Here is an 18,488-nt window from a genome sequence, read left to right on the forward strand (position 1 = left end):
TAAATATAGCACACAGCACAATTTCATCGTTAGCTGTTTACCTGTGGGCCTTATTGGCACTCTACTTGCTGTGAAGGGCAGAAAACACATTCAACCCATCTTTGGCCCTAGCCCACTGACTCCTGGTTTGGTGCTCAATAAAGTGGCTAGTTTGAAATAAACCAGGAGTCGGTGGCAAGGGTAGCGGAGAGCTGTCCAGACAAGCAGATATTAAACTGCTGATTGGGTGTAAGGGGAAGAACAGGCAGTGACTCTCCTTTTTCTGGAATGTTCGAAGGGGTCCTGAGTTTGCGTCACTGTTGGAGGATCAGGAGACACCGACTAGAGAGAGTGGGAGACACCCGAAGAGGTGGGATAAACGGCCCAGTGTTTCTGGGAAGCGCAGGACTTTGGAACCAGCAGTCAAGGCCAGTTCTCTTACGTGTAAAATAGGATGTGAATATCCACTAAAATGAGAAAGCACTCGTAAGGACTATTGACTGAATAGCCCTTCCAGATAGATTGGCACCAGCTAAGTATTTATTATGACCATTCACGAATGAGGCTGGGAGAGATTAAGCGACCTGCCCAAAGATACAAAGCAATAAAAAAGGAAGAGTGAAGATTCGAACGCAGGTGTGTGAACTCAAACTCTGCATACGGATGGAAAAGTGACCTGGCGCAGATAAGCCCCGTTCAAATGATAACGGCCACTTTATTAGAACAAACGGCTTATGAATAACAGCAATTCTAGGACAGCAGGGTGGCTCTCGAACGCCCCCTCGGGCACCCACACCCCGGCGGTGCCCGAAAGTCCCGCCGCCTTTCTGCGCTTACGTGCGCTCCGTGACCGCCTTTACAGACTAGGGGCCCGCGGCCGAGACCGCATGCGCTCTGGCGCCCTCGAGCGCGCCCCTCCCCCACGACGGCCGCAGCGTAGGCACGGGGCGCATGCGCACACCCGGCGGGCAGAGGGCGGCCCCAAGCCAGTGGAAAGATTTGGGCGACACAGTGCGCGGGAGCCCGGCGGTGGGGTGTGAGCGCGCAGGCGCGGCTTGGGCCGGGCAGCAACTCCGGAATCTCTGCTAGTCCCAGTGTGTGTCGCACCCCGAGCCGCCGCCATGGCTGCATACAAGCTGGTGCTGATCCGGCATGGCGAGAGCGCTTGGAACCTGGAGAACCGCTTCAGCGGCTGGTACGACGCCGACCTGAGCCCGGCCGGGCACGAGGAGGCGAAGCGCGGCGGGCAGGCGCTGCGAGGTGCGGAGCGGGCGGGGCTGGGCTGTGCGTGGGGGCTGCGGAGGCCCGGGTGGGTGCCTCACGGTGAGGGCCGCCGCCTGGCTCGCCCCAGTGCCCTCCCAGAGAGGGCTGACCTTGAGCTTCAGCTTTCCAGCAATTTATTTTGCAACTGACGAAATGGGCCCAGTTGGGGGGGGGGTCGACTTGCTCAAGGTCATCCAGTGGAGTGAGGGGCCGCGCCAGGAAGAGGGCCGAGGGTGGTCGCCCCGTAACCCATTGCGTTCTCCACGACACCACCTTGCGAAATTCTCCCATTTTCTAGTCTGAGCATTTAGTAAGTCGGGGACGGGTTATTACATGGGATGCCCGGTGCCTTCCAGCAGCCGTAACCACGCCTTTTCAGGAGGTCGCTGCGATTCTAATGAAGCGTCAGGCCACACGCGGGTCCCTGGCTGTGGGGGAGTAACGCGGCGGGGGTTGGTGCGCGGGTAGGCAGCGGGCCTCAGAAACCCACGTGATTATGTAGGCCTTTGCTGTTCAGCATCCCACAAATTCTGTGTCCAAAATCCATCTTCAAATGTAATTGAGCGAATGAATGAATGAAGGATTTGGGTTGATCCTGTGCAGATTCCATAGACAGATTTTAACCCCCTTTTTTCTATTCTTTCCTGGCCCTTTCATAGTTGGGAAAAGTGAAGATGGCATAGATGACTTGTTCAAGGTCGTATCTTTCTATTCCTAGTCCATCCCGCTTGCTCCAGTTTGGGTTGAGTAACAGGTGGGCAAAGGTGGAAGTGGCAGTGAGATAAACTCATCTATCTAGGCTTGCCCCGCCCGGGGTGGGGGGATAGCTCTCCTTGGTTTTGGAATGCTTTTTATAAGGAACCATTCCCAGCTGTCAGCAACTCAGAGACTCTCTCTGGTCTGAGAAGGTGTTCCTTTGATGATTAGGGCAGATCCTGCCTTGCTCCTTTCTAACCTTTGGACATAGAAGCAGCCATTTAAAAGGGTCATTGATGCCTGATGTGGAAGAGGTATTTGGCCTCAGGTTACTCTAGCGTCTTGCCTTCACTGTAGATTCTTTGAAATGAAGCATAGGTTTGGAAAGTGGGAAATGTAATCCTGCTGGCTGTGTGTGTGAACGCTTTGGGATGGTCTGGTGTGACTTAACAGTAGGAGAGGCTGGGAAAGGGAAAGTGCTGGTAAAGGAGGCCATTTTCTCTCCTGTCTGGCATGAAGCCGTGTATGGGTCTGTGGTGGTTTGCTGAGACTAACCCAGGACAAAGATAATTGCAGCTGTACCCTAAAAGACTGATCAAATGGTCAAACTTGTAATTTCTCTTTAACAGACCTTGTTTCAGTTTTTTTTTTAACTGCTTATTTTTAGTAATCTCTGCACTCAACGTGGGGCTCAAAATCATGACCCCAAGACCAAGAGTCACATCCTCTTGTGACTAAGCCAGCCAGGCACCCCCTATTTCAGTTTGTAAGTAAATGTGGGTAGCATTAGTTAGAAAAATTTCTTTTTTTTTTTTTAAATGTTTTTTTTTTTAAAGATTTTATTTATTTATTTGTCAGAGAGAAATCACAAGTAGGCAGAGAGGCAGGCAGAGAGAGAGGAGGAAGCAGGCTCCCTGCTGAGCAGAAAGCCCGATGTGGGCTTGAACCCAGGACCTGGGATCATGACCTGAGCCGAAGGCAGCGGCTTAACCCACTGAGCCACCCAGGCGCCCCAGTTAGAAAAATTTCATTTAAGATCTTAATATCTGTTATGGGCATCACTCATGATTATATTAAAAAAGACTGAAAGTAGAAATCTGAATGGTGAAGACCATTATGATTAATGTAAGAAACCTAAAGTAAATACATGAGTAAATCTTAAATTCTTCAGAGCTTTCAATCATAGTAGGGTTAATAAACTTTTTTCTTTTTTAATATTTTATTTATTTAACAGAGGCACAGCGAGAGAGGGAACACAAGCAGGGAGAGTGGGAGAGGGAGAAGCAGGCTTCCCACTGAGCAGAGAGTCGGATGTGGGGCTTGATCCCAGCACCCTGGGATCATGACCTGAGCCAAAGGAAGATGCTTAATGACTGAGCCACCCGGGGACCCCAAGGTTTATAAACTCTTGAGTTGTTTCAGGAGAAAGCCAGTGAGAACTGAGTTCCCCCATGCAGTCTTACTTCTGGGGGAGGATGAGGTCCACACCACACCATTTACCCCACCCCTGGGCTATGCTTTTATTTAATGGGAAAGTTAAAGGAAGAGGCTGTAGAGTTCTCTGTTAAGAGCCCTCAGGGGAACTACTTTTCTCCTTGGGGGCCTATTTGAATATCTAAAGGTAGGCACTCCATTGAGAATGGAAATAATTGCAGTGAAACAGCCAGTAGCTTTGCAGCATGGGAGATGACGTTTGCACTATGGATGGTTGCTTCCTGGTGACTCAGCCTTTTACTGGGGAGCCATCCCTTCCTTAGAGTTAGGGAGGAGATAGTAATGAAGTCTACTAGGACTTGTCCTGAGGCTCACTGATGAGATTCTTCATCTTTTCCCTTGTGGGTAGTGTAGTGGTGGGTTTCTTGGTGATTAATCCTCCCTTCCACCATCAGCATAGTTCTTACTGGCCTCATTCTCAGCTGAATGACTGGCAGGAGAATTCACTTCACATTGCATTAATTACTGTTGGCAATCTCCATATGAGGCAATACCCAGGAAAGTTTGTGCTGAATTTCAAAGAGGGCCTTGTAGCCTCATGGAGAAAAACACGACATGAAGAAAGGGCCATCTCCTTATTAAAGTGGGAGGGGGGATAATCTTTCATGAAATACGAATTGTAGCCTGTTGGTTGGGGCAGCATAACTCTTGATTACCACCCCTTAAGAACTAACGAGTGTGGAGGAGAGATTGATTTATAAATGAATCCGTGCACAGCATTTGCTCTTTCTCCAGGGAGTGGCTTCTCCTAAACCTTGGTCTAGCCATCGACCTAAGTAGGTACAGGCTGGCACTTGACTGTTAACAGAAACTGGATAAAGAAATTGTGATGTGATTTCCACTCCATAGTGAACGTACAATTTCAGGCAACAAATTTAAGTTTTAATCAGCATCCTCTAAGAGCTCTTGCTGTGTCCTGATTGTTGGGGGTTTAAAATCCACTTCCCCTAGGCAAGAAGTTAGAACTGAAATACATTAGTAATCATTGGTCAAAAGGGACTGTTTTAACTAAAATACAAACATCCAGATCCTTAGGAGTTAGGAAAATGTAGAGGGAGCTAGAGATGGTGGTTATGAGTTGGATTTTGGAGTCACACAGCCTGGATTTTAATCTCTCACGTATAAGCTGTGACCTTGAATAATTTGCTCAACTCCTCTAGCATGGGTTACAAGGATGGTTATGAAGACAAAACACATACAGAATAGTCCAGTGCTTGACAGATGGCAAGCCCTCTATACGTATTATTATATATTAAGAGATTCCAAGTTTTTAAGCATCTTTTTCTTGAAAGAATTGGAGAAATAAGTTCTTAAAATGGCTTAATTACAGCACTGTGTGGTTTAGGATAAGCCACACAGATGGTACACAGTAGCTACTTGACAATATGTTTAGGTCTTGGGTTAGGTGAATTATTGGGGAATCATGTTGTCAACTATAAAATAACAAATCTTTATCTTTTGTGAAGGTACAAGATTGTCTTTCCTGCTGGAGTATACAAACTAGTTAAATTTATATGTAAGAAAATTCTGGTTCCAGAGTGGATCTGATTAGCTTATCACTTTGAATTTCTGATTCCCAGATGCTGGCTATGAGTTTGACATCTGCTTCACCTCAGTGCAGAAGAGAGCAATTCGGACTCTCTGGACAGTGCTGGATGCCATTGACCAGATGTGGCTGCCAGTAGTGAGGACTTGGCGCCTCAATGAGCGGCACTATGGCGGTCTGACTGGTCTGAACAAAGCAGAAACTGCCGCCAAGCACGGTGAGGCCCAGGTGAAGATCTGGAGGCGCTCCTATGATGTCCCACCACCTCCAATGGAACCTGACCATCCCTTCTACGGCAACATCAGTAAGGTATGGTAAAACGGGGTTTGGCTCAACTCCACTTAGGACCACGGGTTATGGTTCTGGGCCTCACTCTTTCTTAGCTTTTTATTAGTGTCTGCCTAGTCCCATTGAGTTTATAATTTATAATAAATACTTAATTCTTTCAATTATCCTTCTCTTAGGAATGACCTTCACTTGTTAAAAGATTTAGTTGATAGTTACTTACCTAAAAATATATCCCCTTTTTTTCTTTCTTCATTGACATACTTCATAAAACCTATCCATAGTTGTAGGGCCCTTCTAAGACAAGTGGAAGATTAAGTGAATTGGGAAGATCCTTGTACTTACTTCCCCCCCCTTCTTTTCTAAGTTTCTTTGAAAAATTAATCTTCCCAGTAGTGGGCAGTGGTGGTAGGAAGAGCAGCAAGGTAAGCTTTTCCAAGCTCTCAGCTCTATTCTGTGCGCTGGTGAGGGATTTTGATTCATCACTTTAATTAGGGGATGAGGAGTGGCCAGAACTGATGCAGCTACTACTAATGGGTGAATTTGGATTTTCTTTTGTTGTTTAGGATCGAAGGTATGCAGACCTCACTGAAGATCAGCTACCCTCCTGTGAGAGTCTGAAGGACACAATTGCCAGAGCTCTGCCCTTTTGGAACGAAGAAATAGTTCCCCAGATTAAGGAGGGGAAACGAGTACTGATTGCAGCCCATGGCAACAGCCTTCGGGGCATTGTCAAGCATCTGGAGGGTATGTGTATTTTTCAGGGGAACCCTCAAGGAGGCATACAGCAAAATTGCCACTAATCAGGGACTTATTGCATGCAAAGGAGACCTTCGGGAAAAGGTTAGACATATTGAGAGCCTTGGAGATAGATTGACTCCTGGTCACCCTCTACCCTTGTTTCCTCAAAGCATTGTAGACCGACTCATTGGGTGCTTACTGTATATGCAGAACTTCAGGTTCCCCTTCAGACCTGATGCAGAAGCTGCCATCTGTTACTCACATACACTTCATAATTTGAGATGCTCACCTTTAGACTAGGATTGCCAGTTGAAACTGGTAAAATCCTCCTTAATCACAACCTGGTACAACTTCACACATGAATCTCAATTTGCTTTCTAAATTGCTTTACCTGAGGGCCTAGAGGGACAGATTTGCTGATTTTTGGCAGGCTGGATGGACCACATAGGACATTTGAGATGTGTTTGGTCCTAACCCTACTTCGGGAGAGAGATCTGTGGTACACACCTTTCATACTTCTTGCTTTTCAGTGGCTGAGAAATAAGTATTGGGTGCATTCTTTGGGTGACTGATCTGTAATACGGATCATTACTGTTATTACAAACACCAGAAAGGGTGTCTTGTTATATTTAATTCCTACTGAAGTCCTTTGTCACCTGCAGGGGTGACATGGATTTGTGTCTTGCATGGCTAATCACGGTGTGTATTTTCAGGTCTTTCCGAAGAGGCTATCATGGAACTGAACCTTCCAACAGGCATTCCCATGGTCTATGAATTGGACAAGAACTTGAAGCCCATCAAGCCCATGCAGTTCCTGGGGGATGAAGAGACCGTGCGTAAAGCCATGGAAGCTGTGGCTGCCCAGGGCAAGGCCAAAAAGTGAAGGGAAGCAGGCAGACTACTTCCCCAAGGATACCTCCCCTCCCTGTCCATCCCACTCCTCTGCACTTCTTCCCTGCACATGTCACACTGACCATATCTGTAGGCATCTTAAGTTTTAGCTGCAGATGAGGACCAGTGGCTCCTAATTTCGTTTAGCCATTTTGTTTCTTGCACCCACTCTCTTCATATATTCTAGTCAGAATGGCACTTCTGGGGCATGGGTTCTCAGTCCAAGCTGAGAGAAGACTCTTACCCAAGAGTAGGGAATTAGTAATGCTGGGGGTTTTGCTACTGTTTTATTATTGAGGACCTGCTTGCAATGGAGATAGGGAGGAACCATGCTAGTTGTGACCAATGAGAAGCAAGAGAGCCTATGTGTGTTCCCACGAGCAAGTCCTGTACTGTTCTGTACAGGTGGAGGGGGGGTGCTCTAGTCATTCCAGTGGAAGATGAATGTAACCTGCATGGTGATGAAAATAGTCATTTCCCCTCTGACCCTAGAAGAGCTGGCTCCAGAAGATTGGGATCAATCTGAATGTTTTACATGTTGCATTTACTTTTACAAGAAAAAAAAGAAGTACATATATATGTATATATATATATAATACAAAATGAAAACCCTTCTGGGGTTTCTAGTGGCGGTTGAAATATTCCCACATGTGATCATCCAAAAATAAGCCATTCCTCACACCAGTGTGGGATAAACTCCTTGACTTTTGAGGCCTAGGAGTTCATCCTGCTGTGTGTTTTAGAATCCCTCCCCTGCCTTAATGTTTTATGGCAGTGAGATGCCTCTTGATCATGTCCAAGTGTGTCTTTCACTGTATCTGTTTCTGATCATGTTCCAGTTGCTTGGCCCCACCCTGGGCTCAGTACTCATTTTGAGCGTAATTGTATTAAATCTTTTTCAGATCAGTATAATAAAGGAGTGATGTGCAATATCTTCTGTGTGATATAGTGATCCCTCTAGAGTTTTAGGACAACCAGTCAGTTTACACAGCCCGGTCCACATATGGTATATCTTACTAGGTTTTCCATCTTAGGTTGGGGAGCTGAGGTGGGGTGGGGGGCAGGTCATCTTAGCTGAACTCTCCATTCCTATTGCCTCTACAGCTCTTGTTCAGTGATGCTGGTTACTGAGTACCACTTGAGTGGAAAATCAAATTCTGAAACCCCATTATGCCTTTTGAGTAAGGTAAAGGCTTGTTTACTTTAAAAAGCTAATATTTTTCTATTAGAAATCTATAAACTTGATTCACTTTTCATCCTCAGAAATTACACACAACTTTATAAAATGATGCAGGAGAAAAGTTGATTACATTATATAAATAATTAGGAAGGGGCATGGCTCATATTTACCTTCTCTCTAAGGCCTTTGAAAAGACTGTGGGATCATAAGAGAGACTCCAAGGCAAGAAAAAGCTCTTAATGCCTTTCTTCTAGCAGGAGGAAATAGGGGCCTCCGTCTGGGAAGCTCTCACGAAGCTCCTCTGTGCCGGCCACTGGCTGAGGCATGTTAACATACACAGTCTCTAATCTTCATCACCTCTGAAAGGGCTGCTATCCCCAGTTTACAGAAGAAACACGCTGAAAAAGATGCAGAAACTGGTCAAATATATGCTACCAAGTACTGGAACCCAGAGAAAAGATGTTCAACTAAAGTCCTTATTTCAATTTAAATACCTGTAATCATCTTGAGTTTTTCACTTGATCTATATACAGTAACTCTAGGATGAGCTTTAGTAATTTAAGTCTCCCAACAGTCTGGTGGAATGTTAAATATACTTAGCCTATACTGAATCTTAGACTGAAAGTTGATAATTTCCTTTGATTAAGGCTCTTCACCCAAGTCAGACTGGATCAGCTTAGATTACTCTTATTCTGTGTCCTGACATAATCTGAGTTTATGGCAGTCTTCACTCACTGACTAGAACTCTTAGAGGCAGGAAAGTAACAGAAAGCCTGCATTATCTACCAACACCACCAGGAGACCAACAACTAGCATCCTTCCAAGACCCTGTGTAGGGTAGCTAGCTAAGCATAATCATCTGGTGGGGCGGGGGGTGCGATTTGTAGGCAGTTTTGAAAATCACCTCACCCAGGCTGAGAATCACTATTCCAAGGCACAGAAACCAGTATCCTCCTCATCCCTTAGAACCAGTTGTAGATTAGCAGATATCATCATTAAATATCACTATTTGGGCATAGCTGTTGAGTCAGCTATGAGAACACTCAAAAAAAATTTTACTGTGCTTTTGCTATGTTTAGTCACAGTATCAGGCACTGAAGATTCAAAGAGATTCCTGCCCTAAAAGCTCAGGCTATTAGGGGAGACAGGCACAAACTTAACATGTAATACAATACTGGATGGTTAATGGAGGAAATCCATCCTGCTCTGCAGATCAGAGAGAGCTGTTATTCAGCTGCTTCAAATGTTCTGACACTTTATTAGAATGTTTGTTTATGTATCACCTGTCTTTCCTCATTAGAATGTAAGCTCTACAAGGAAAGGATTCTATCGTTCACTGTTTTAACTCCTAGCTGCTCAGTATATGTTTATTGAATGAAGTCCCAACAAGCACTCAATTAATGAACCATTGCTAATTTGGAGAGCCTTTAATTTCATGCCCAAGGTTCTAGTCAATATTTAGAAAAAGGCACCATGGTACAGAAGAAAAAATGTTGGCTTTATAAGACAGACCTAAGTTTGAATAATGCTCTAATGCTCTGCCACTTGATGTCTGTGTGACTTAGGGCAAGTGAACTGATTTTTCTAAGCCTTAGTTTACTTCTCTGTAAAATGTAGAAATGATCAGAACATTCCAGGGCTACTGGGAAGTTCAGAGGTAAGTAAAGTGGCTAAAGTGGCTAACGCTATAGAGAGAATCAAATGGTAGCATCTTCCTGCAAGGCAATATGGGAACACCTAACCAAAATTTTAAAAATACCCATTCTTTGACCCAGCGTTCCACTTCTAGGACTCTGTTTTGCCACAGAACTTAGGCATGCACAAGGATATGTAGGATAGGGGTTTTCTTGGTAGCATTGCCTATAAAAAAGGAAAATCTGTAGTTTTAAAACCTTTATCAGTAAGGGGACTACTTAAACTACATTGTAACATAAGGCCTGGAATTTGACAGATCCTTGATAGAAGGCAACCAGATCTGTAATAACATAATACTGGTGTGTACTGGAACTTAGGCATTTCTTCCTCACAATAACCCATGAGATCATACTATGCCAGATGAGGAAAGAGACTTAAACAAAAATAACTTGCATTACTATCAATGCTCAACATCCCGATTATTTTAGTATACTATAATTTGTACAGTGTTACCGTTGGGGGAAAAATGGGCAAAGTGTACCAGGAATCTCTTACTATTTCTTAAAACTGCATGGGGAGCTACTGATCTCAATTCTGTTTTCTATTAAAAAACCAACCTAACCTATTCAAGGCTAGCAGCTAGAGAATATAAACCCAGGTGGGCTGACTCTGGAGTTCATAGGTAACCACTGTCAGTACACCTAAAAGAGACGGGCTCCTTGAAGAACATCTCAAGAACTAACATCTCTAATTCTTTCCTTCCATTCCCTCGGCAGCTTCTCCACGCTTAACCCTTATCCCTTCCTCATCCCCAAACTTGGATGTCCATTCCTTCTGTGCTTTGTTCAGGCTCCTTTTTCTGCCTTGAATATTTTCATTCCACTTAGCCAAGTTCTTCAGTTCCTTTTATTTCACACATCCTTCCCTGGTCTCCCATGACCGTGCTCTGTCCCTCTTTTCAGTTCAGGTTCACACAAACGTGTGCTGGGGTACCCACTAAATTAGTAATACTGTGTTCATCTAATTACTTTCAGAACTACTCACATGCACCCTGAATCACCATGTGTTCTTTAATTTTCACTAAACTACTGTCTCTCAATGAGATGTATATAAAGTGTTCGGCTCAGTGCCTGGCATGTAGCAAGTACTCAGTAAGTAGAAGTGCTTAGAACATAAAAAATATAAGAAAGATTGGAGATTAGGCTTTTCCAGAGTAAGCAAGCACTTAACACATGTCTGTTAATGGGTGTCAGCAACCAGGCAAACCCCTCCTCTGAATGTCATGATGCTTTTTATTTATTATTTATTAAAAAAAATATTTTATTTATTTATTTGACAGAGAGAGAGATCACAAGTAGGCAGAGAGGCAGGCAGAGAGAGAGGAGGAAGCAGGCTCCCCGGTGAGCAGAGAGCCCGATGCAGGGCTCGAACCCAGGAACCTGGGATCATGACCTGAGCAGAAGGCAGAGGCTCAACCCACTGAGCCACCCAGGCGCCCCTCATGATGCTTTTTAGAGGCTTCCCTACTCAAGACAACGAAAGCCATAAAATTTTTTTAGTAAAAAATGTTTTGTCTCAGCAAAAAATGTGTATTTGTAGGACCGTTAGAGGGAACAGGTTACTTCCAACATTATACAGTTTGTTGGCGCCTCCAAAAAAGAGAAATTGATCACTCCACAAAATGAAATCCACTGAAAGGTTCATAAGAAAAATATTCCACCTAAAGTATAAGTTGCTGGCAGATTTTTCTAAAGGTGGTTGTTGGCCAACCCCAGGCGTCTGAATAAAGACAATGGCATCTTGATGTTGGATTCATACACGTACTCTTAGATAAATGGCTTACCCCTCTCCGTGGGGTAAAATGTGGCTTCTTAGGTCTGCAGGAATTCAGGCTGCACTCGGGCCACTTTCCGGAATTCTTTAGTGTGGGTCTTAGGGCACTGCATCTCACACCAACTAATGGGAACCATCTGGACACCTGAAAGGAAAGAGCTGGTGTTGGAGTTGGAAAGCCCAAATGTTTACCGAAGACCCTTCCCTTTCAAGGCTGGTTATGAACTGAAGTATCACCAAACAGCCTAGTGAACCTCACTGCATATGGAAAAAGCCTTACTGATGCCACTGACTTATACAGTGAGTCCCCCCATTACAGTTATACAAGGAGAATCATTCTAATCTCAGTAGTAAGTACTGACACTCATATTGCTGCCTAGATAATTAAAAAAACAAGGGTAACAAGAGCAAACTGGATTAATCCCAAACCATAGCTCCCAGGGAAAGGTGAGCACATGGATGCATAGACTTACCTGATTCACTGTGGGCCACCACCACCCCGAGCTCGTTCTCGGCAGTGGTCAGGAGGTAGTTGGATTGTGCGTCACCCAGGGAGATCTAATCACACAACACTGGTAAAGGAAAATGATGGGTGATAAGTCTTCCCTCCCATAACCACTTGAGTTGTTTTCTACTTCTGTTTTTTGTTTTGACAAAGGACCACAACACTCCTGGGAATAAAGGATACCACTTTGGCCAAGACAATGTCACCTGGGCGGAAACTCTTATAAATCTCTACCTGTAAGAAAAGAACAGGATTGTTAAGTGAAAGCTCTAAATCAGATCTACATGAAACTATTACCCCTCTGGTAGACCCAATCTACTTTTTAACCCCACAGGGTGAAAAGTCATCATTAGTCAAGCCAATCAACAACTTCTATTGCTTCTACAGCATCATTATATAAAGCAAAGATTTTTAATTCAGTAACCTGATCAGGAATCTGACTTGGACAAAAGTTACTATAGCTGGCTCTGAAAGAATCCAGAGTAAATCGGAACAGCAAAGAATAAACACCTGGTTTCAAAGGCAAGGAGTAAACTAATCGCCTTCTGGTCAACAGAACAAAAATCCTAAGGGAGAGGAACAGGACAGGGAGGTGAATTCCACACTTTCTAGTAGGAAACATCTTAAAATTCCTTGGATCTTTGGATCTACATTTCTATAGATGTTTGAAATTCACTGGAATAATTTAAAAGGATTGAGATTCCTAAAGTCATAAGGAAAAAAAGAAAAAGGACCAACCAACAACCTTGTCTTTTTCAGTAGCTCGGACATCTTCCTTGCTATAAAAAAGAATTAACAGAAAGATTAATTATCGGTGAGCAAGAATTATTCTGCAGAATCATAGCAGACAAAGAGCTACAAGAGTAGAGAGAACGAGTCATAATGGGGACTCAGATGCCATGAGAGAAGTGGGGTAGAGAAGCATTCCAAGTCCTCATCCGGAGGAGAAAACCACTTTCCCATTCTTGGGTCACACAGAGCAGCAGTATCAATACCTCTGAGTATAGAAAAGCAGAACAGATTTGGCAGGAAAAATTAAGGAACTTTGCTGCCTTAGTAGAGCTTGAAGGGAAGCACTATAGAACAACACAGAATCCTGAGAGTGGAATGGGCCTCAGAAGTTAAATTATCTGGCTCACAAGAACTGTTGATCCCTTCTCAAAGAACCTACAGGAAAAACAAACAAAAAAAAACACCCAACTACCATTTCACCCACTAACCATTTTTTAAAGTATTTTATTTTTTTAAGATTTATTTATTTATCTTAGAGAGAGAGAGAGACAGCACAGGCGCATATGAGTGGAGGGAGTATGCACTCTATTTTACAGAGGGAGAGAGTCTCCAGTAGTCTTCCGACTGAGCGCAGAGCCCAACACAGGCTCAATCTCATGACCCATGAGATCATGACCCGAGTTGAAATGGCAAATCAGCTGCTCAACCAACTGAGACACCCAGGTGCTCCTAAGATTTTATTTATTTATTTTTTTAAAGATTTTATTTTATTTGACAGAGAGAGATCACAAGTAGGCGGGGTGGGGGGGATAAGAAGGTTCCCTGCCGAGCAGAGAGCCTGATGTGTGGCTCGATCCCAGGACCCTGAGATCAAGACCTGAGCTGAAGGCAGAGGCTTAACCCACTGAGCCACCCAGGTGCCCCTAAGGTTTTATTTTTAAGTAGTCTCTATACCTAACATGGGGCTTGAACTCACAACCCCAAGATCAAGACTTATCCATGCTTTACCCGTTGAGCCAGGTGCCCCCCCACACTAACCTTTTTAATGTTTCAAATCCTTGGGTTTAAACTATATTAAATAGGGGCGCTTGGGTGGCTCAGTGGGTTAAGCCTCTGCCTTCAGCTCAGGTCATGATCTCAGGGTCCTGGGATCAAGCCCCACATTGGGCTCTCTGCTTGGCGTGGAGCCTGCTTTCCCCCCATCTCCGCCTGCCTCTCTGCCTACTTGTGATCTCTCTCTCTCTCTGTGTCAAATAAATAAGTAAATAAAATCTTTAAAAAAAAAAAAACTATATTAAATAAAAGAAAGGAAGGTATTTCCTAAAACGTCTTCTACTTTGTTTCATATGAGTCATTGTGCATCACTAGTCTCCAGCTTAGCTCAGTTCTTTTCATTTTACTTTAAAGCCCAATCTTGTCACTATTTTCCTTTTGTCTTAGCTCATACATTATAACCTTTCCTTTGGACAGAATCAGAACACAAAGATGGGAGCCAGAGAGGCAGGTATAGGAACTGTAATTGTTCCTAAAAATTCCAGTCCCCTCTTCTATCCTCAGGTGTGGAGGCCAAGGTAAAGACATGAACACTTCTTACCGGATAGTTCCTCGAAAAGAGTTCTTAAGTGGTGTGGACCCTACATACAGGATGTGCACTTTGGCAAAGCGTGAATTGATGCTAGAGACCTGTGAAACAGAGAAAAGATCAGCATTAGAATAGTAGCAGTTGTGAGCTCAAGGAGGCAACAAGAAAGTAGGAATTACCAGGATTTTAGTCCAAGCAACCCTATTAATTATAGAATTTAAGACAAGTTAACTCCTACTTAACTTTGCATAAACGATACATGTCAAGTGGGATGAGAGTCACTCTGGCCACCTAATAAAGTTACTGTAGGCATCCAATGAAATAATATGGAGCAGATCTTGAAAAATACAGAAGACTAACATAAATAGACACAGGATATTACAGCAAATCTGGACCTTCAGCAGATCTTGCTAAAAGCCCCGTAGAGTGAACAGAATTTAAGTGTACATTTAAGGTACTGCATAATATTTGGATCACTGTGTCTTCAGTTGTTTTGAGAATAACACACAGATTTTCTGCTGGAACAATTTATAAAGAGAGCAACTAAAAGCTACAAGTTAACTTAACCTGGCAGAAGGTGGGGATGGGGCACCTGGGTGGCTCAGTTGGTTGAGCGACTGCCTTCGGCTCAGGTCATGACCCCGGACTTCCAGGATTGAGTCCCGCATCGGGCTCCCAGCTCCCTGGGGAGTCTGCTTCTCCCTCTGACCTTCTCCTCTCTCATGCTCTCTCTCACTCATTCTCTCTCAAATAAATAAATAAAATCTTAAAAAAAAAAAAAAAAGAAGGTGGGGATGGGCAGGGAGTAAGGATATATTACATTTATTGATCATGGCAACCTTAACTTGTACTTCCCCTGGAATACCCTAAAAGACAAGATTTAAAAGGAATGCTAGAATATAAGCTCTTTTGCTTCCCTGCAGAATAAGATCTAGCTTCTAGATATTAAAAAATAGGCCTCCTTATTACCCTTTGACACCCCTGTTTCGCAAACTACATACTTAGAGACTTAGCTCAGTGAAAGAACTATGACTGCTGAAGTAGGCTGCCTTGATCACTATCCCAGAACTTTCCAGGCCAGCACAGTCCAGTAACCCTGTGCTGATAGAAATGTTCACTGCTGGCCAACAGGGCAGCACTTGAAATGTTGCTAGTGGGACTGATGAAATGAACTTTTAGTTTTGTTTAATTTTAATTCATTTCAATTAAATGGCCAATATGGCTAGTGGCTATGGTATTTGACAGTGCAGTTCCACAATGATCATGATTTCGCCATTGAACAAGTGTCTTAAGCAGGGAGGTTAAAACCAACTTACCTTACAGGTTACAATAGCCCCCACATCCGGTAGTAGTTGGGACTCTGTTTCTCTCATCACAGAAATGACAGGAAGCTATAGAGAAAACAATAAAATGTAAGATCCTGACTAAGCCTCGCATAAAGGTATCTGTGGCTTAAGAGTAATGTAGTAATGCTTTGGTCCACAGCTGAGATCACAAGGACGGGTGGACTATAGACATAAGTGCCCAGAGGAGACAGCCTTAGAAATTCTAGACAATAGGAAGGTCAAGGGACCATTCTTCAAGGGAAGAATGCTACTAGAACACATAATCTAATCATTTCAGGTCAGTTCTATGAAAGTTTTTGGTGATTTTCTTGGGTTTCTTGGTATATAACCATCGTCTATCATCATGGATAACTTGACTCCTTCAAAGTTATACTATTTCCCTCTGTTTCTCACTTTATTGTACCGGCTAAAATTTCCAAATAAATATCATATAATAATGGCCATACTTGATTTCTTCTATTTTAAGGAAATACTTGTAGTTTTCTCTTTGAGCAAGGTATTGGCTGTTGGTGTAAGACAGATACATTTTAAAAAATGATTTATTTATTTGTTTTTTAAAAGATTTTTATTTATTTATTTGACAGACAGAGATCACAAGTAGGCAGAGAGGCAGGCAGAGAGAGAGGGGGAAGCAGGCTCCCTGCCAAGCAGAGAGCCGGATGCAGGACTTGATTCCAGGACCCTGGGATCATGACCTGAGCGGAAGGCAGAGGCTTTAACCCACTGAGCCACCCAGACGCCCCTAAAAGATTTATTTATTTTAGAGAGTGCGTGCATGTGCAAATGGGGAGAGGGACAGTGGGAGAGAGAGGAGAATCCCAAGCAGATTCCCCACTTGTTGGGGGGTCCTGACATGGGGCTCAATCCCAGGAGTCTGAGATCATGACTGGAGCTAAAATCCAGAGTCAGCTACTCAACTGACCAAGCCACTCAGGCACCCCAAGACAGATATTTTGAACCTCATCTTTGATTTATCTCTTCCTTGTTTACTGTGCTTCAGTTCTCTGGCCGCCTTTCAGTTTCACTAACTCATTAAACATCTTCCCATCTCAAAATTTGTGTTCAACCTGTTCTTTCTGCCAGGACTGTGCTCTCCCCACCAACCCAATTCTTATTTATCCTTTAGATTCAGGTTCAGTGTCACTTCTGCTGACCACAGTGGGTTTGTCTTTTACATGTTCTCACAGTAACCTGTAATATTCTTTCAAAATAGTCATCACATTTGTAGCCATACACTAATTTGAGCATTTACTTGTTTACAATTTATGTCTGTCCCTCGATAGCAGGGACCATGTGTATTTGGCTCACTACCTTATCTCTAGAGGTCAGCATTGTGCCTGGCACATGAAAATGCTCAATAAATATATAAAATGAATAAACTTAGATATGTTAAAGACATTCCCAAAATTGACTGAATAAAAAGCCTCTCATTTTACATATGAGGAAAAACCTAAAACCAGAGATCAAGTTTCTAACATGAAGCAGAAACAAGGCCTAGTTAGCCAGTACCTAATTGTTCTAATTCTGAATCCTCTTTCTACTATACCCCCTATTTTTAAGCTGCTCCTTCAAAGACTGTTTATCTGATCCTGGGCTAATCCTGGATCAGCCTCTGGAACTAAAGAGGACAGTGTTAGGCACTCAACAAAATTTATTGAGCACAGGCCCTTGTGCTTGGCACCAAAGGTATGGTGGCAAGGTTTGCTTTCGTGGAACTTAAAGAGTTTAGTAAGGGAAGAGTCAAGGGGGAACATGTAACTGAATGTTTAATTATTTGCAAAGCTGAGCACAGGGAAGGAAAGAAATGTAGTTCCTTGTGAGAGTTTAACAAAACAAAAAATAAAAGCTCATAAAACTCCTTTCCTTGACTAGTGGGTCTAGCATGGCTTCTCAGATAAAGTGATACTAGAGAAGCTATCTGAAAGGTAAGAATTAAACACGCAAAGGAGATGACCGTGTTCCAAACAAATTGTTTGTGTACAAAGGCTCTGTGGCAGGAGAGAGCTTACCCTACCAGCGACAGTGAAAGAAGCCTGTGTGACAAGACTGCAAAGTGAGGTGGGAATAGCGGAGCAAGATGAAACCGAAGACAGGAGACATTCGGACAAAATGAAGCTCACTGCAGGGCTGAGTCTGCCTCTGCTCATTCCCTAACTTCCTTCCCCGAGTGTCAGCAATTTAATCAAGCGAGAGGAACACATCCGGTCTGTGGTGGCTAAAATGCCCAGCAGTGGAGACCAGCTGTTCTACTGCTGAGGCACTAAAGACGCGTCCGTAGTGTCGCGAAACCAAAAGCTGCCTAAAAGAAAGGAAGAGAAGGGGGAAATGGGAAGCTGCCCCTTTACCGCGCCGTTCTCGCTGCTCTTCGTCAGGCAGCCAGCAAGCGAAGAAAAGATGTAGCCGTGTCGGGTGTAAGTGCCGCTGCCCGGGCTGCCCTCCTCCAAGTTACACAGACGTTCGCCTGAAGAAAAACGCTGCATCAGTCACGGGCACCCATGAAGTGCCGGCCATCCAGGCTTCCTGCTCTATCCCATCCAGAATTCGCTATGGGCCCCTCACACTTACCGGGAATGCAGTACCTCACGGGTGGCGCCATGACTGCCAGAGGAGGGAAACGACGTCGACTTCTCATTGGCCAAAATTCAGGAGCGGTGCTAGAGTAAGAAACGCGCCAATTGGTGTGATTTATCACGTGATCGTCGGGAGCCTCTCCTCCGAGACACTTTATTTCCCAGGTTGCCCCTGGACCAGTCTGGGGGCGGGGCTCTGGAACGCTTGCG

General features: G+C 44.0%; 2 protein-coding genes across 3 annotated transcripts; one reads left to right on the forward strand and one right to left on the reverse strand.

The window, feature by feature from the left end:
• The first annotated feature begins 963 nt into the window (after positions 1–963).
• On the forward strand, positions 964–7,827 carry LOC111144741 (phosphoglycerate mutase 1). Its single transcript, XM_022499178.1, has 4 exons — positions 964–1,239; positions 5,013–5,287; positions 5,830–6,010; positions 6,718–7,827. The coding sequence occupies exons 1-4, from the start codon at positions 1,101–1,103 to the stop codon at positions 6,885–6,887; spliced, it is 765 nt and encodes a 254-aa protein (XP_022354886.1). The 5' UTR covers positions 964–1,100; the 3' UTR covers positions 6,888–7,827.
• Positions 7,828–7,902: 75 nt separating this feature from the next.
• Positions 7,903–18,379, reverse strand: LOC111144742 (exosome component 1). Of its 2 annotated transcripts, XM_022499179.1 has the most exons (9): positions 18,274–18,379; positions 18,054–18,169; positions 15,679–15,753; positions 14,375–14,463; positions 12,794–12,827; positions 12,232–12,282; positions 12,017–12,101; positions 11,554–11,688; positions 7,903–8,473 (listed from the first exon to the last, which is right to left on the reverse strand). In XM_022499179.1, the coding sequence occupies exons 1-8, from the start codon at positions 18,338–18,340 to the stop codon at positions 11,582–11,584; spliced, it is 624 nt and encodes a 207-aa protein (XP_022354887.1). In that variant the 5' UTR covers positions 18,341–18,379; the 3' UTR covers positions 7,903–8,473; positions 11,554–11,581. The 2 variants fall into 2 exon arrangements, with proteins under 2 accessions (XP_022354887.1, XP_022354888.1); XM_022499180.1 differs by lacking the exon at positions 7,903–8,473 and having other exon boundaries at positions 11,264–11,688.
• Positions 18,380–18,488: the final 109 nt, after the last annotated feature.

This window comes from Enhydra lutris, unplaced genomic scaffold, assembly GCF_002288905.1.
Source record: "Enhydra lutris kenyoni isolate GAN:26980312 unplaced genomic scaffold, ASM228890v2 scaffoldscaffold12, whole genome shotgun sequence".
NCBI lineage: Eukaryota > Metazoa > Chordata > Mammalia > Carnivora > Mustelidae > Enhydra > Enhydra lutris.

Bases quoted from the DNA above. Each gene is read 5' to 3' on its own strand.
- LOC111144741 (XM_022499178.1), top strand. From the start codon at position 1,101: ATGGCTGCATACAAGCTGGTGCTGATCCGGCATGGCGAGAGCGCTTGG. The intron at 1,240-5,012 runs GTGCGGAGCGGG...TCTGATTCCCAG, and splicing joins CGGCGGGCAGGCGCTGCGAG to ATGCTGGCTATGAGTTTGAC. The intron at 6,011-6,717 runs GTATGTGTATTT...GTGTATTTTCAG, and splicing joins CATTGTCAAGCATCTGGAGG to GTCTTTCCGAAGAGGCTATC.
- LOC111144742 (XM_022499179.1), bottom strand. From the start codon at position 18,340: ATGAGAAGTCGACGTCGTTTCCCTCCTCTGGCAGTCATGGCGCCACCC. The intron at 14,464-15,678 runs GTAAGTTGGTTT...TCTGTTTCACAG, and splicing joins GGGCTATTGTAACCTGTAAG to GTCTCTAGCATCAATTCACG. The intron at 11,689-12,016 runs GTAAGTCTATGC...CTTTCCTTTCAG, and splicing joins GGTGGCCCACAGTGAATCAG to GTGTCCAGATGGTTCCCATT.